The sequence below is a fragment of the Nycticebus coucang genome, chromosome 4 (genome assembly GCF_027406575.1).
Source record: "Nycticebus coucang isolate mNycCou1 chromosome 4, mNycCou1.pri, whole genome shotgun sequence".
NCBI lineage: Eukaryota > Metazoa > Chordata > Mammalia > Primates > Lorisidae > Nycticebus > Nycticebus coucang.
This window is the reverse complement of record NC_069783.1, coordinates 88,382,628-88,396,414: the sequence shown is the minus strand read 5'-3', so window position 1 is coordinate 88,396,414 and position 13,787 is coordinate 88,382,628. Positions and strand designations below refer to the sequence as shown.

Genomic DNA, 13,787 nt, shown 5'->3' with positions numbered 1-13,787 from the left:
GTCTGTGAAATCAAGAATCTCTTCCAGAAGAGAAAAGAAGACTTGCTTACCTCCAGCCAGCGTGTCGTTCCCAGGGCACATCCAGAACAGGGCTGACAGCTTGGTCTTCCAGAGAAGGTCACCACGTAAGTACAGGTGGGATAAAATACAACATAAACACAGCCACACTCCTAGCAACAAAACCTTTCATTAATAAGGGGAGAGTACAGGGAGACAGCGGAGGCATGAGACAGACTGGCTGTTGGCAGAGATGGCAAACATATGAGATACGGAGGCAGAAAACCACGCTCTTCACAGGCTTTGCTAGAGTGAGCCATGCTGTCTTGTCCTCTTGACAGGGAGAAGCAGGGTTCTGTCCAGGTCTCTCTTCATGGTGTTAAACCAGCTAAGCCCTGCTGTACCTATTCACACTGGAGGGTGAAGGGAGAAGCACGGTAGAATTTTCTGGGCAACAGATGCTTCCGAGGCCAGCCTGCACCATGCCCGTGCTTCCCAGGGAACGTGGTCTGAATGTTTGTATGTCCACTAAATTCCTATGTTGAAACCGAATCACCAAGGTGGTATGTGGAGGTGAACGGGCCATGAGGACAGTGCCCTGGTGAATGGGATTAGCGCCCTTGTAGAAGAGGCCCAGGAGAGCCACCTTGCCTCTTCTCCCCTGTGAAGACGAAGCAAGAAGGCTCATCTACAGCCAGAACTTGGGCCTCACCAAACACCAGAGCTGTGGCACCTTGATCTTGGCTTTTCCAGCTGTCAGAACTATGAGAAATAAGTTTTTGTTGTATATAAGCTGCCCAATTTATGGTCTCAATGGCAGCCCAAAGGTACTAGGACAGGACTCCAACGTCCCTTTCTGGCCTCACTGGACAACGTGCCTGCTCTGAGGCTGTGCCTTCTGGGCACTGCCCGTTGAGCTCTGAGTGGGCTCTACTAAGGGAAATGTGGGAAAGGAAAAACAGATTTGGGGCTTGAACAGACCTGCTGTGTACGTGTCATCAGCAGTGTTCCCCTCAGAAAATCTTCCTCCAGTAGGAATGTAAATGGTTTCCCAAGAAACCATCTGGTTCTCTTACCAGAGAGAGTGTAGGTGACTTCCCGTGGAGTCAATGCAGGTGACTTCCCGTGGCTCATGCTGCCTTTCCCAGAGGCATTTCCTAACTGAACCTGAGCAAAGCATCCGGGGTTCTATAACCTGGCCTCCACTTTAAACCAAGCCTCCCCTTCCCTTTGAGAAGTGGAGGACAGTAAATTAGGAGGCGGGCTGTAGATTCTTGGCCACCGTGCATATGTGCTCTGTACACCAACGCAATGGCATAACCTAAGAGTAGCTACTAGTCTACTGGGAGGGAGAACTTAGGGAGAACTTAGTCTGTTTCATGCCAAACTTAGGAAGTCCACTCCCTGGACGGAATGTTCACTCGGGATGCGGTGGAGGAAGTGTCCGTGCGTGGGCTTTGAAGTAGGACAGACCTAGGTTTGGATCCCTGTTCTGCCATTTGTCACGGGGTGGCGTGAGTCTCAGTGTCTTTGGCTGGGAAATGGGGACAGCTGGGATTGGGAGTGCTGGGGGTGGGCTCCCAGGCCCCAGCACGTGCGCCGGCCACCGGCAGCCCTTCCCTGCGAGCCCCTGAGGATGCCAGCGCTCGTCCTCAGCGTCGCGCCGGGCCTCCTCGGGGAGCCGCGCGGGTTGGGCGCGCTCCCAGGCGCATTCCTGGCCGGGCGGCCCCTCCTCCCTCGGCCTTGGCCAAGGGACTGGCGCCTCCCCGCCTCGCGCGGACTGTCTCGTGCGGGCGGCTGCGGACGCTCCGGCCGCGGTGCTCCAGGGTCCCGCGCGGCGCACCTGGACCCGAGCGAGGGCCGGGGGGGCGCGGAGCCGCGCAGCGCTCGGGGCCTCCCGCCTCCCTCCCTGCCGGAGCCACTCCAGGGCCGCACGGCGCTCGCACCCTGCAGGGGCAGCTGCGGCTTCGCGGGGACCCACTGGGCAGGAGAGGCAGACGAAGTTTTTTCTCCCTCCCCGGCTGCAAGACTCCGATGGGCAAGATGGTGCCCAACTGTCTGCGCGCACTCTTCGTTTTGCTGCTGCTCCTCGCCTGCCCCGAGTCGCGGGCTTCCCAGGTCAGTGTCCCTCCCGCCACTCCCCTGTCCTGATCTCAGGGCACCCAACGCCAAGGCCAGAGGACCTGCGCTTGCCACAGTCCCTTGGGATGCTCGGAGTGAGGGTTTGGAGCGCTGCCTGGCTGAGGTGCACTTTTCCGAGAGAGGTGCAGGAGCCCCAAGTGTCATCACAGATGCTCCGCGGGCGAGGCGCCTGAGGGGACCCGGCCTGATCTAGCCAAGGTGTTTTGTGCAAGTGTCGGGCCACAGGGTGGGGAAGAGGGCTCCGCGCGTGAGAATCGCAGGTAGGAAGAGAACTCCTCCGGAGTTTATGAGACATTGGTCCTTCTGGGTTTCCAGGAGAGCTTAGAGTCACCCAATTAGGTTAAAGAATATCCCCGCCTTCCAACCTCCAACACTCAAATTTCCAACTGAAATATTCTTACCACCACTATGCCTTAATCTCTCACAGGACTTTCTTAGCAGTTTGTAGAATTTCCAAGGCAGAGGCGGCCCTGGAGATTTCTGAACCTGTTTCATCCTGAGGGTGCAGCCAGGCCTTGAATTTGGGACTAAATTTTCTTCCACACATACACGGGCAGCTTGCTGTTTAGTTTTTCTCTTCTTGCCATTAATATTTGTCTAAATTCCACTGGGTTTATTTACTTGGCCAGATTCACTTTTATATAACCATTAAGAACTGATTTTAAAAAGTTAAGGTAAGAACTGAAATGGCCAAGTTCAGAGCCAGCATCCACCAGAGTAGCTCTGGGCAGCCAGGGACTCCTTCCCCGGGTGGGGGGCCAGCCCTGCGGACAGCAACCAGCTACTCCAGCAGCAATGCCAGCAACAGCAATAGCAATCTCAGGACTGGGAGGCCTGCACAGCTTACCAAGTGCCTGATGTGTGTCAGGCTTCTTGTGAAGCATCTCCCAGGCACTTAATTCTCAGAGCAAGAATTGATGTTACTCCCATTTTGCAGATGAGGAAACTGAGGCCCAGGGAGGTTGCAACTTATTCAAGGCCACATGGCCAGGAAGGAGTGGAGTACATCCAGTCTTTCTTGTTGGGCTTCAAGCTTTTCTCCTTGCCTGCAGACACTTGTTCATACTCCCTTCCCTGGAACTAAATTCCTGGGCCAAGTGGCCATGCCTATGGTTAACTAGAAGTCCCTGGCATACAGAAAGGGATTCCAGGCAAGGAGAATTTGGCTCAGATCAGGCATGGCGCTGTTAGTGCAGAAAGTAGTGAGCAGACACCATGGAAGCTACTCAGCCAATCTGGGACCACCCTGACCCCACTCCACAGAGTTGGGATTGTCCACCAACTTTGCAGATTACAAATCACAAAAAACCTTGAGTCCAGAGCCCAGTGCTGGGAGCACAGTGGGTGCATCTTCAAGCCAGCTCCCCAGCCGGGTTTCCAGGGGGCAGGGTAGACAGGACATCAATGAGATGCTTGGGACCTGGCCTTGCCATCTTGATCTTAGGTACTCAGAACCTGCATCCAAATTTACTTAGAAAACAGGTGAGACAGAGGCAGTGTCATGTGTTTGTGGCTGCTGCAAAGACAGAGGTGAGCTCACTCAGGCTCTGTTTCTGGGACTTTGGGTTCAGTCCCTACCCTGCCACATCCAGGCTTTCTCCAATTCCTTGTCCTCCAAAGCTTGCTGTATTTACCTGCAAAATACCTGCCTCGGATGCTTCATGAATGGGAAGGGAGCAAAAGGGATTGTCTATAGTTGCTCACTTAAAATTTCAAGTGCAACTGGGGTCTCCTCTCTCCACCTTAGCCCTTGAAGAATGAACAGTAAAGGAAGCCTTGGGGCCTCTGTGCATGCTGGAACAAGCTTACCTGACCCCTTCCATCGTTTGGGTCTCTGCTACAGTAAGTGCTTCTTCCCAGAGGCCTTCCAGAAACCCACTCAACAAAGGTCCCTTTTTAGCCCCCATATTTTTTTTTACATGGATAGATTTCATAATGCTTAAGTTCAGGGCTATTTGTGTACCCATCACCTGGATTGTGTTCACTGTACTTGATAGGTAGGTTTTTACTTTTCTCTTTCTCTCCTCCCCCCTTCTTGGTTCCCAGTGACTTTTATTTGCTTCTGTTGCTCTAAGTTTTCTATTCAGGTCCCTTGAGGGGCTCTGGCATAGGACTGCTCATTGTTTGTCACACTGTATTTTGGTAGGTTCCAGTTTTATTGTCTGTCTTCCCCCAGCAGGGAGCCAGCTGGGAGTTTTACCTAAGGACTGGCACACAGTAGGCACTCAGAGGAATGATGGGCTCTGGTGCTGATCTGGACCATGGCTGCACATCAGAATACCCAGGAGCTTTTAGAAATCCCAATGCTGGCCTTATCCAGAGATTTGAATTTAATTGGTTTGGGGTGAGTCTTGGGCACCAGCATTTTATTTCTTTTTTATTTTTTTTTAGAGACAGAGTCTCACTTTATCACCCTTGGTAGAGTGCTGTGACATCACAGCTCACAGCAACCTCCAGCACTTGGGCTTAGGTGACTCTCTTGCCTCAGCCTTCGGAGTAGCTGAGACTACAGGTGCCAGCCACGACCGGCTATTTTTTGTTGCAGTTTGGCCCCGGGCTGGGTTCAAACCCACCACTCTCGGTATATGGGGCCGGCGCCCTACCCACTGAGCCACAGGCACCTCCCAGGCACCAGTATTTTAAAAATTTCTGCTGGCGATCCTAATAGAATGGGTACCTGAGACCCAGGTGTCCCCAACTTTACATGTTAAAAGCTGTGGACCTAGGGAAGGGTAGAGGGCAGGGAAATTCACAGTGAACACAGGATTGGACTCATGAGGGTCTGAGTTATCCTGTTGTATCCAGAGTTGACCTGAGCTAAAAATACTGTGAGTCCTGGGTCTCCTGAACCCAGCAATCATGGGCGTTGGCTGGTGGAAATTCAGTGAGTGTTTGAAGAATGAACTATCCCCACAGGACCATCTCTTGCCCCAGAGGAGATGGGATAGGTCAGGCAAGAGGCACCAAGAAGGGGCTTCCCGGCTCCAGCGCCTGTGGCTCAAGCGGCTAAGGCACCAGCCACATACACCTGAGCCGGGGGGTTCGGATCCAACCTGCACCTGCCAAACAACAATGATGGCTGCAACTTAAAAAATAGCTGGGTGTTGTGGCGGGCACCTGTAGTCCCAGCTACTTGGGAGGCTGAGGCAGGAGAATTGCTTGAGCCCAGGAGTTGGAGGTTGCTATGAATGGTGACGCCACAGCACTCTACCCAGGGTGACAGCTTGAGGCTCTGTCTCAAAAAAAAAAAAAAAAAGGGACTTCCCTGGCAATGGCCCAGTGACACTGCGACCCCAAGACCGTCTAGGTAGAGGCAGCAGGAGCTTCTCATGTGAGCAGTCCACAGCTCTGTTCTCAGGGTTCTTCAGTTTTCTGGTAAATATGCTCACTTTGGCTGTTATGTAGCTGCCCAAGGGTAACTCGATGGGTGTGTATCTGTGTGTTCGCATGTCAGTGCATGTGTGTGTGTATGGGTGTGTGCCTGTGATTGCGTGTGCATGTGTCTGTGTGAATATGTGATAGTGTGCGTGATGTTGGGTGTATATGTGTGTGTGTGTATCTGTAGTGTGTGTGATTGTGTGCGTACGTCTTTGTGTATTGGGGCCTGTGCATGTGTCTTTGTGACTGCGTGTTCGTATGTGCCATGCGGATGGACGGTCTCCTCCTTCTCTCCTTCTGTCCTCCATGGCTTTCTGCTGTGTCCCTCTTGTCAGCATATCTGTCCTGAGTCCCTTTACGGGATTTTTGTGATGATGAAGAGCAGGTTGTCATGGAGAAGGAAGGGAGCTAAGCAGTGTGGAGGGCCTCTGAGGAGGAGCGCCTTCTTGTCACTGGCCTGCTCAGTGGCCACTGGAATAGAAACAGCCTACCTGGAGAGACCAGAATGCACATCCAACAGCCCTTGCGTCTCACCCCCTTCTGCCCACAGTGGCTCCTGGTGAGCAGGGCCACAGGCTCCTGGCCCATGGGGGGAGTGGTGCTGGGGTTTCATCAGGCTTCCCGCCCCCAAACCTCTCCCTGTGGTCAGACATCTTGGGGCTCCAAATTCCATCATCATCATTCCTTTAGTTGCCTCCTCCCATGTGATACGTTGCTTTTTATGTTCAAATAAAAATACGTGCTTTTGGTATACATGTCCATGATTTTAACCATAAAGCTATATTCTGTATGGGGGAACCACCACCATGATCAGAATACAGAACAGTTCCACCACCACCACCCCCAAATTATATTGTGCTGCCTTTTAAAGTTACACTGTCTACCTACCCCTCCCCTGGAAACCCTGATCTATTCTTCAGCACTATAATTTTGTCTGCTCCTCAGTACATACATAGCTTTGTGAGTGTGGCTTCTTTAACCCAGTATAAAGCATCTGGGATTCATCCAGGTCCTGTTTCCTTTTTGTTGCTGAGTAGTGTTCCCCTGCGTGGATGTACTGCAGTTTATCAGTTCACCCATTGCCAGTTTTTGACAATTACAAACAGAGCTGCTATAAACATTCGTGTACAGCTTTTTGTGTGAATTACATTTTTATTTCTTTTGAGAATATGCTTAGGAATGGGATTGCTGGATCATATGACAAATGTATGTTTAGCTGTCTAAGAAACTGCCAAATTACATTCCATATTAGTTTCATCACTTTACATTCCCACCAGCAATGTAGGAAAGACTGGGTTACTCAGCGTCCTCACCAGCACTTCAGATTGTCTGGTTGGTTTGTTTCCAAGTCGTTCTAATAAGTATGTAGTCGTATCTCATGGTGGTTGTAATTTCCATTTCCCTAATGACTAACGATGTTGGGCATCTTTTCATGTGCTTATTTGCCATATGAATAGTCTATTGGGCAAAGTCTGTTCAAACGTTTTGTCCATTTTTTTTTTAAGATAGAGTCGCACTCTGTTGCTCAGGTGGGAGTACCATGGTGTCAGCCTAGCTCACAGAAACCTCAAACTTCTGTGCTGAAGAGATCCTCTTACTTCAGCCTTCCAAGTAGCTGAGACTATAGGCGTGTGCCCCCACACCCAGCTGATTTTTTTCTAATTTTTTAAGTCCCTCCTGAGTAGCAGGGACTATAGGCATGTGCCACCATGCTCTGCTAAGTTTTACCTTTTGGTAGAGATAAGGTCTCACTATTCTGCCCAGGCTGGTCTTAAACTCCTGGCCTCAAGCGATCCTCCCATCTCAGTCTTACCAAGTGCTGGGATTATAGGTGTGAGCAACACTGCCCAGCCTATAGCTTGTCTTAACAGTGTATTTCACAGACCAAAAGTTTAAAATTTTAACAAAGTCCAATTTATCTATTTTTTTATTTTTATTTATTTATTTATTTTAATTGTTTGCACACCATGTGCATCAGGCATGATAAGGCATTTTTTATTTTAATGGATCGTATTTTTGGTGTCAAGTCTAAGAAGTCTTGCCTAACCCCAGGTAATGAAAATTTAGTTCTAAAATTTTTTTTTTTTTTTGTAGAGACAGAGTCTCACTTTATGGCCCTTGGTAGAGTGCCGTGGCCTCACACAGCTCACAGCAACCTCCAACTCTTGGGCTTAAGCGATTCTCTTGCCTCAGCCTCCCGAGCAGCTGGGACTACAGGCGCCCGCCACAACGCCCGGCTATTTTTTGGTTGCAGTTTGGCCGGGGCCGGGTTTGAACCCGCCACCCTCGGTACATGGGGCCGGCGCCTTACCGACTGAGCCACAGGCGCCGCCCTAGTTCTAAAATTTTTATAGTTTTACATTTTTACTGTGATCTGAATTAACCCCCCCCCCCCGCCAAGCCCTTTTTTAAATAAGGTGTTAGTTTTATGTTGAGGCTCACTTTTTGCTTGTGGATAACCAAGCAAGATGTTGTTCCAGCATCTTTTTCTTTTTTTTTTTTTTTTTGAGACAGAGCCTCAAGCTGTCGCCCTGGGTACAGTGCCATAGCATCACAGCTCACAGCAACCTCAAACTCCTGGGCTCAAGCAATTCTCTTGCCTCCACCTCCCAAGTAGCTGGGACTACAGGCACCCGCCACAATGCCCGGCTATTTTTTTTTTTTTTTTTTTTTTTTTTTGGTTGCAGCCGTCATTGTTTGGCAGACCTGGGCTGGATTTGAACCCTCCAGCTCAGGTGTATGCGGCTGGCACCTTAGCCGCTTCAGCCACAGTCGCTGAGCCTGTTCCATTGTCTTTTGTTAAAAGGCTACTGATTTGCTATTGAATTATATTAGCAACTTTGTTAAAAATCAACTCATTATACACACATGGATAACACAGTGTCTTCATTACTGTAATATTATAGGAAGGAAGTCTTAAAATCGAATAAAATGAATCCTCCAACTTTATCATTCTTTTTCAAAATTCTTTTGGCTAATCTAGTTTCTTTGCCTTTCCATTACAATTTTAGAATCAGCTTGTCAATATCTACAAAAAAGTCCTACTGGAATTTTGATTGGGATTGCATTAAATCTATAAATTAAAGGTGTTAAGTCTTCCAGTCTGTGAATATCTTATGTCTTTTTATTTATTTAGATCTTCTTTGATTTCTTTCATCGGTGTTTTTTTCTTTTCTTTCTTTTTTTTTTTTTTAGTTCTCCACATCAAACAGGCTTTGTTATATTTACAATTAATTATTTCAATTTTGGAGCTATGTTAAATGGTATTTTTTTTTTGAAAAGTTTTTACTTCTGATTGGCTATTCCTCATATATGGAAATCCAACGGACTTTTCTGTGTTGGCCATGTCTCTGGTGACCTTATAGACTCAATCGTTAGTTATAGGGAATTTTAAAGGTAGATTTCCTCAGATTTCTTAATTTTACTTTATTTATTTTTAGAAAATGCTTCTAGAATCTTTAATTGATGATACATTTTTATGGAGAATTCTTGCCTATTTATGAATTCTAATACCAAACTACAAATCACATAAAATAGCTACAATTAGATGGATGAATTTGATTGTTATCCAGGGCCTCAGATTTTTTTACATAGACAATCAAGTCATCTGTGTATAGGCACACTTTTATTTCTTCCTTTCTAATCTTTGTGTCATTTACTTGTTCATATAGCCTTATTATATTGATTAAAAATTCCAGTAGTATGTTTAGGAAAGTGGACATTCTTGACTTCTTCTGGAACTTGGGAAGAAAGGATTTGGTTTTCAACATTAAGTATGATGCTAGCTACAGGCTGTTTGTAGGTCCCCTTTGTTTAGTGAAGGTTTTTATCTTCTCCTAGTTTGATAGAATATTTATTATGAATGGAGGTTGAGGTTTTGTTTGCTTGCTTTTCTCTGCTTCCATTGATCTGGTCTTGTGGTTTTTCTTTAGTCTATTAATAAGTTAGAATTTCTGTTTTGTGGAAGAGATCGTGTAGAATTGGTGCCAGTTCTTGAAGTGTTTGGTAAAATTTACCAATGAAACCATGTGGGCCTGGAGATTTCTTTTCTGGAAAGTTTTAACTATGATTTCTAATTATAGAACTATTTGAGTTAGCACTTTTTTTTCCTCCCTGGTTGAGTTTTGGTAGTTTGTATCTTTCAAGAAACTGGTCCTTCTCTCTTGAAGCAATTACTTTTAAACACCCTGGAGACCATTGCACATTTCTAAACAAATTATCTCCTGTAATGCCAGATGAAAACGTCGTTCCATTGTTCCCTGCAGAGCCAAGTAGTCTGTGATTAACTTCCTTTCCTTGCACAACTTTATTTTCCTAGAGTTTTTCCCCTTTTGCCCAGTCTGCCATCTACACAAGCACAACAATTGTTTCCCAAATCTACTTCCCAGCCCATGTTCTGCCAGGGCTGCCTGCCCCTGGAGCCCAGCCCTCTGCCCTGCCTGGCTGACCCCTCTATGCTTGTAGCCCTGTGGCCACCCAAGGACAGATCCTCCCTGCTCTCCTGAGCTGGAGTCTGTGTTTTCTAGATCATATGTCTTCCTCTTTTTTTGGCTTAGTCCTTCATTATTTTTTTAACATGTCCTTATGATTTTTAACCCATTATTGTTAGACTTGTCAAACCACTTTTGTGCTGTAGATATCATGCTTTTTCTATACTGAAACTTTAAAGCAGCCAACAGTAGTGTCATTATCCCCAGGCTATAGGTGAGGGGTCTGCTGTGGCCAACAGAGTGGTGGCTGCATCCTGCCACTGGGAGCAGGGCCAGAGGAGGAAGTGAGAGGAGGAAAGCTGGCCCAGCGCACTCTCTCTCTTACCGACTAGACTCCAGCTCACCTTCCCACCAACTTCCCACGGAAAACTAATGACCCTTGCCCGGGGCAGGATTTAAGACTATTTCGTGGTCTGAGAACAAATGAGATAAAGAAGGGTAGGAAAATGAAAACCAAAGTTTATTCTTTCACAGCAGAGTGTGGCCTGGGAAGTCAGCCCATCACTGTCAACTTATCTGCCAATTTGGATCAGTTGCCTGGGTCTGCCTAGAGTCCAAGATGAGATGAGTCGTCAGCTACTTAAGAGCTCAGCAGAAAAGGATGCCGTGATTGGTTAGGGCGTGTGTCTTGGTCATAGCATGGGAGTGTTTGCTACCCACACAGGAGGGATTTTTTACATAATACATGGAGATATGCTTAAATAGTGGTGCTTGTAAATCATTCGCTCTAAAATGGGCTGTTTTAGGAAACAGATATTTGTTGCCTAACATGACCCATTAACTGGGGAAAAAACAGACAAGGACACTGCTTTTGGTTTTGAAAGAGTAGCTCTGGGCCTGGAATTGGCAGACCAGGATAGCAATTTGAGCTGGGCTCAGCTGGGCCGTTCTGCTGGTCAGGGCCAGAGTCAGATCATCTGGACTGGGCTTGCTCATTTGTCTGTGGTCGGCTGCCAGGTTAGCTGGGCCTGGATGGTCCAGGGAGGCTCATCTGGTCATCTCAGATCTGCTCCATGAGGCTTCTCGTCCCCTAGTGGGCTGGCTGAGGCTGTTCATGTGGCAGGGGTGGACAGGCTTCTAAGCCTGGACTGAACAGGCTTCTTGAGACCCAGCCTTGGAACTGTTATGTTGCTTTCACTGCATTCTGTTGGCCACAAAAGGTCACAAGGCCATCACAGACCAGAAAGGTAGGGAAACAGACTTCCCTCTTGATGGGAAGAGCAGCAATCTCCCTGCAAATAGTGTTGGCATGGGGAGATAGAAGGACTGTGGCCACTTTTGCAAACCTTCCATCAGAATGACCCAGAGAATGGAGACCACCTTTTTCCTATTTTTGGTCCTGAGGCAGTGAGAGTTGAGGGTATAGACTAAGCTGTGGCTTCTGTGGAAGGAGGTGAGGCCAGCTTGGTGGCCTCCTGGGGTGTTTGGGTGAGGAAGGGATGAAGTTTGAATCAGGAAGGGATATCCTCCCAGATCTGCCCACCCTGGAAGATCCTACTTGATACAGACTTGATTCCTGGAAAACCAAGCCAGATACCTGTGAAGTTGCTCCTCTCAGTCTTTGGGCACAGGCCCTCCATCCACACGCCCACTCAGACCTGCCCGCAAGCCAGCTGCCCCCACAATGTTTGGTCATAGCTGTTGACAGAGGCTTGACTATGCTGGTGACTCCCCTAGTCCATAGGGGTGACAGAGGGTTTGCATAGCTTCTGCCAGCCTTCCTGAGGTTTGTGCAGCTCCCAGGACCTAAGGGTAACAGAGCAGATTGGTAGAACTTTCTATGTCCTTTCAAATCCCCTCCAGGCCTTCTGTGCTTCTTAGTAACTGCCTGAAACCTAAAATAGGGACATGACACACATTGACATTTAAAAATATATAAGCCAGGCATGGTGGCTCACACCTGTAATCTTAGCACTCTGAAAGGCTGAGGCAGGTGGATTGCCTGAGCTTGCTCACAGGTTCAAGACCAGCCTGAGCCAGAGCAAGACCTCGTCTCTAAAAATAGCCAGGTGTTGTGGGCGCCTGTAGTCCCAGCTACTTGGGAGGCTGACACAAGAGAATTGCTTGAGCCCCAGAATTAAAGGTTGCTGTGAGCTATAATGCCACGGCACTCTACCAAGAGTGCCACTTTTTGAGAAAGTGAGACATTTGTCTCAAAAAAAAAAAAGAAAAAGAAAAAAATTATATATAAGCACCCATAATTTGACAGGACCCAAAGCCACCCATTTCAGTAAGTAAAATCTGTACTAATGAAGTACTCCCATCACCACCTACTGTGTGCCTCTTTGGCAGACTGGGCACCAGAATCTCCCAAGGAAGGCAGCCATGATGAGAAATAAGACCACACAAGGGACTCGGTCTGGGGCTGGGTTTTTAAGAACTAAGGTTGAGACATGACAGTTATTTACATCAAAGGGAAGCATGGGGGATGTTGTGTGACTGGGAGGGTACTAAGAAGTCCCCAAGTACCCTTGGCCCTACTCTTTCCATCTAGCTAGCCATTGACTCAGACATTGCCCCCTCTGCTGGAGATACCATTGCCTCTAGAGCCTAGACAGAAGGGGAGCACACTGTGAATCCTGAGGAGCCCTTCTCTTTGCTTACCTGGCTGATTTTTCCATCTCGAAGGAGGGGTTGGGGTGGGGAAGATGAGACATGCAACTGTGCACTGCCCAGGGGCCAAGAGCGTCAGATGTTTCCCAGGCTGATTTAAAGGAAAAGCCACTGAGTTCAAGGACAGGGGTATCTGTAGTATCAGAAACAAAAAGAAAAAAAGAATTGCTTCCAGAGGAGCCTCAGATCAGTCATTCACACTGCAGTATGAAAATATGCCAAACATGTTAGTAACACCTCAGGACTCCTGCAATTTAGGCTTTTGCTCTGACTGCATGACAAAAGGGTTTTATTATATAAGATCAGGTGCTCATTCTACAACTATATCCTGAGAGCCCAGCATACATCCTGCAAGACTGGTGCTGTTCTGGTTCCAAGGCAGGGTAACAGGTGCTGAAGATGCTCAGAGCCTGCCCCATATCCTGGCTCAGACTCTTCCTGGCTAGTGGAGATAGTAGACGTTCCTATCTTGTAGGGTTGTAATAGGAGAAAATCAGTGACATTTAAAGAATAGGCCCATAGTAAATGCTCGGTACATGTTGGGGAGAGAAAGAGGAGGCTGACTCAGTCTCTACCATGTGGTTTACCAAGCAGGAAGAGAAAACCCAGATAAACCAGAAAAGTATCAGGGGGCTGATGGCTGAAATGGGGTCAGTGTTGGAGGGTGACCAAGAGGCTTTCCTACATTAAGCAAGTAGATGGATGAGACCTCTCTGAGGAGGGACTTCTAAGTGACTATGGAAAGACAGGACCCTGACCTTCAAGGATCAGGGGCGGATTCTCTGGACAGAGGAACTAGCCAGTGCAAAGTCCCTGACATGGAAATGGGCTTGCTGAGGTGTGTAGAGAGAGGGCGCACGTGGCTGGTGGCGTGGACAAACAGGAAAGGGAGGGACAAAATGACTGTGTGTTTGGGCACAGCGTGGGGGTTCTGAGCCCTGGACTCCTAATTCTTGGAGTAACAAACTCAGTTGGTGGTGGAGGCTAAATAAAATGCTGGCTGTGCTTTTGGGTTTTCCTACACTCTCTAGGGAAAAATCCCAAGTGTTTCTGGCTGGGTAGGCAATGGTGCGACTGAGATTGTCCTCTCCTGGGCCACAGGCCTCAAGTCCCACCTCCTCTCCTTGTGTTCTCACTTGCTTTCCTACAATCTGTGTTTCCCAAATA

General features: G+C 48.0%; 1 protein-coding gene across 1 annotated transcript in view; it reads left to right on the top strand.

Moving 5' to 3' along the window:
- Positions 1-1,803: 1,803 nt before the first annotated feature.
- Positions 1,804-13,787, top strand: part of FBLN7 (fibulin 7) — a 37,631-nt gene continuing 25,647 nt past the window's right edge. Inside the window, exon 1 of the mRNA XM_053588413.1 lies at positions 1,804-2,115. Within this exon, the coding sequence (XP_053444388.1) occupies positions 2,032-2,115 (84 nt within the window). The 5' untranslated portion in view covers positions 1,804-2,031. The remainder of the gene's footprint in view (positions 2,116-13,787) is intronic.